This window comes from Myxocyprinus asiaticus, chromosome 5, assembly GCF_019703515.2.
Source record: "Myxocyprinus asiaticus isolate MX2 ecotype Aquarium Trade chromosome 5, UBuf_Myxa_2, whole genome shotgun sequence".
NCBI lineage: Eukaryota > Metazoa > Chordata > Actinopteri > Cypriniformes > Catostomidae > Myxocyprinus > Myxocyprinus asiaticus.
In genome coordinates, this window is record NC_059348.1 from 47,337,821 (window position 1) to 47,340,249 (window position 2,429).

Consider the following 2,429-nt stretch of genomic DNA (forward strand, 5'->3'; position numbering starts at 1 on the left):
TTCATTTTAGCGGTTTTCCTCTTCTCTGTTAATGGTGAAACCTCAGGACCGTAAGTCATCTGAAAGTTGTGTATGTTATAATGTAAAGTCTGGATTCATTCCAGTGAATTGGTTCGTTCCAGTGGTTCACGTAAGTGTACAGCTGAAGTGTTGGAGTCACTTTGAGGCTCTTTCTTAGTGTAACTATTTAAATGTTTTGGTTCAATTTTCTTTCACCAGAATTGAGAAATTTGGCTTGGTAATGGTAAGTTAAACTTGCTGAAGAAACAGGGCTAGACCATTCACCTCTTTATGTAGCCTACACACTTCAAATGGTGGAGCCCTTCAAATGAAGTCACTGTGTGCCATTACTAAAGTTACATTTGGTTCTACAACTTTCAAATGATAAATATTTTAGCCTATAAAGATTTCTGCATTTCAAGTGAAGGTTCCATCAAATTGAAGTTTATGAAATTGAAATGCAGAATGTACAATTTCACTAACAGCAGCTTTTTTTTTTTTAAGGCTGCTTTGTGTGTACCGTGTACTTGAGTAGGCTTATTTAGGCAATTGTGTTCATTGGCATGATACGAATCAAGTTTCTTCTTTTTTTACAGATTTTTCATGGTAACGTTTCCTGTAGTGATTGAGTCGGGCTCTCAGGCCAGGCTGTGTGTTAGTCTTTACAAACCAAATGAGACTCTTTCAATGAACATTCATCTGGTTAATAATGGCCTGAAAATACCTTTGTACAAGACTGAAGCAAAGACTGGATTTCATCATTGCTTTTGCTTCCAGGTCTGTCATCAACTTCTGATATTTGGGGGGGGAGGTTTTCCTAGTCATGTTTTGGAAGATGGTAATTACCTGCCCGCCCCCCCTCCAGGCTCCACTGGTAGTGGGAGAATCTGTGCAGAAAATAAAAACCGTAATTAAGGGGAGGCATTTTAATGTGGCTGAGGAGAGGAAAGTCCTTTTCAAAAGTTACGACAATTTGACGTTTATCCAAACGGATAAACCAATCTATAATCCAGGTCAAACAGGTGAGGTATGAATGCTTTGAAGCATACTTTTTGGAATGTAGAAAATCTGTTTCGACACCTTGTCGAGTCTAATATTTGTAACTTGTTCTCATTTTGAAGTGTTTTTCAGAGTTGTAACAATGGATGACAATTTTGTGCCTCTCAATCAGATGGTTGGTTTTATATTTTACATATGTAACATTATCAAATGATGCCCTTATGCATATTAGTGTTCACAAATGCTCCAGGAAGCCTTGTATGTGTGGTATGATTTTGAATTATGACTTTGTGGCTGTAGTTTTTAATGGTGGTTCTCTTTACAGTACAGTATGGTTGTGGTGGAGGTAAGACTCCCCTGTACATAGTTTGGACAATACATATGCTTTAGTTTACATTTTGGGTGCTTTGGTCATTTCATTAACTTCACTTTAATAGGATAATCAGAATAACAGGATTGGTCAGTGGACAAATGTTTCCTCCTCGAGGTGGATCTTGCAGCTTTCTCATGAATTAAACCCAGAAGCTCCGCAAGGCATGTACACTCTGATGGCTTTTATTGGTGACTGGATGGTTAAATGGCCTTTTGAGGTGAAAAAGTATGGTAAGTCCTTGTACAATCTACAGCATTTTAAAGACTGGGTTTCAGCAGGAGTTGAGTTTAAGAGTTGACTCTTCTAACCCAGTTTTACCCAAGTTTGACATCACTTTGAAAGTGCCGCAGACACAGAGTGTTGGTGAAGTTGGACTGAAAACTGAGGTTTGTGCAAGGTAAGTGGACCTCAAACCCCCCCCCCCCTTCCAATCTTTTTAAAAATCTGAGGCTGACTTTTGTACCATTACTCAGGTACACATATGGACAACCTGTTCCTGGTAGCACACTGGTTAAAGTGTGCCGTAGTCCTTTTGACTACGTTTCTGTTCCTGGGTTGGTTCCTCTGTGTTCAACTAAAACTGCTGTGGTGAGTCACTACACCACTGCAATACAATGTATGTGTCCTTATTTCTGTGCAGTGATGTTCACTTTCTCATCTCAGATGAATGAGACTGGTTGTGCCTCCATTATCTTCAGTACATCTGCTTTCTTGAGCTCCATTTTTGAGAACTCTCTGCAGGATTCTCTTCTAGTTAATGCAAGTGTAACAGAGGAGGGAACAGGTGAGCTTTTCTTGACCCAGAATATACACACACACACACACACACAAAAAGTGTGTAAATGGTGTTAACCAGCAGATCATGATTCTGTTCCAACTCCCCAGATGTAGTCATGACAAAATCTGAAACCATATCCTTAACTTACGAAATTGGAAGGGTCATGTTTATGGCGATCCCTGACTTTTTTACGCCTGGCTCAGCTCTAAAGGGAAAGGCAAGTGAAAGTGTCCTAATTTAATTAAAATGGATTAAATTCATTTTCCTCAATTCTACAAA

The 2,429-nt window shown here is 39.2% G+C and overlaps 1 protein-coding gene across 1 annotated transcript in view; it reads left to right on the forward strand.

Moving 5' to 3' along the window:
- The first annotated feature begins 603 nt into the window (after positions 1 to 603).
- The window catches only part of LOC127441215 (ovostatin-like), a 7,148-nt gene continuing 5,322 nt past the window's right edge, over positions 604 to 2,429 (forward strand). Inside the window, exons 1-9 of the mRNA XM_051698390.1 lie at positions 604 to 777; positions 866 to 1,022; positions 1,122 to 1,174; positions 1,325 to 1,345; positions 1,437 to 1,602; positions 1,685 to 1,769; positions 1,846 to 1,960; positions 2,036 to 2,156; positions 2,258 to 2,367. Of these exons, the coding sequence (XP_051554350.1) occupies positions 604 to 777; positions 866 to 1,022; positions 1,122 to 1,174; positions 1,325 to 1,345; positions 1,437 to 1,602; positions 1,685 to 1,769; positions 1,846 to 1,960; positions 2,036 to 2,156; positions 2,258 to 2,367 (1,002 nt within the window). The remainder of the gene's footprint in view (positions 778 to 865; positions 1,023 to 1,121; positions 1,175 to 1,324; positions 1,346 to 1,436; positions 1,603 to 1,684; positions 1,770 to 1,845; positions 1,961 to 2,035; positions 2,157 to 2,257; positions 2,368 to 2,429) is intronic.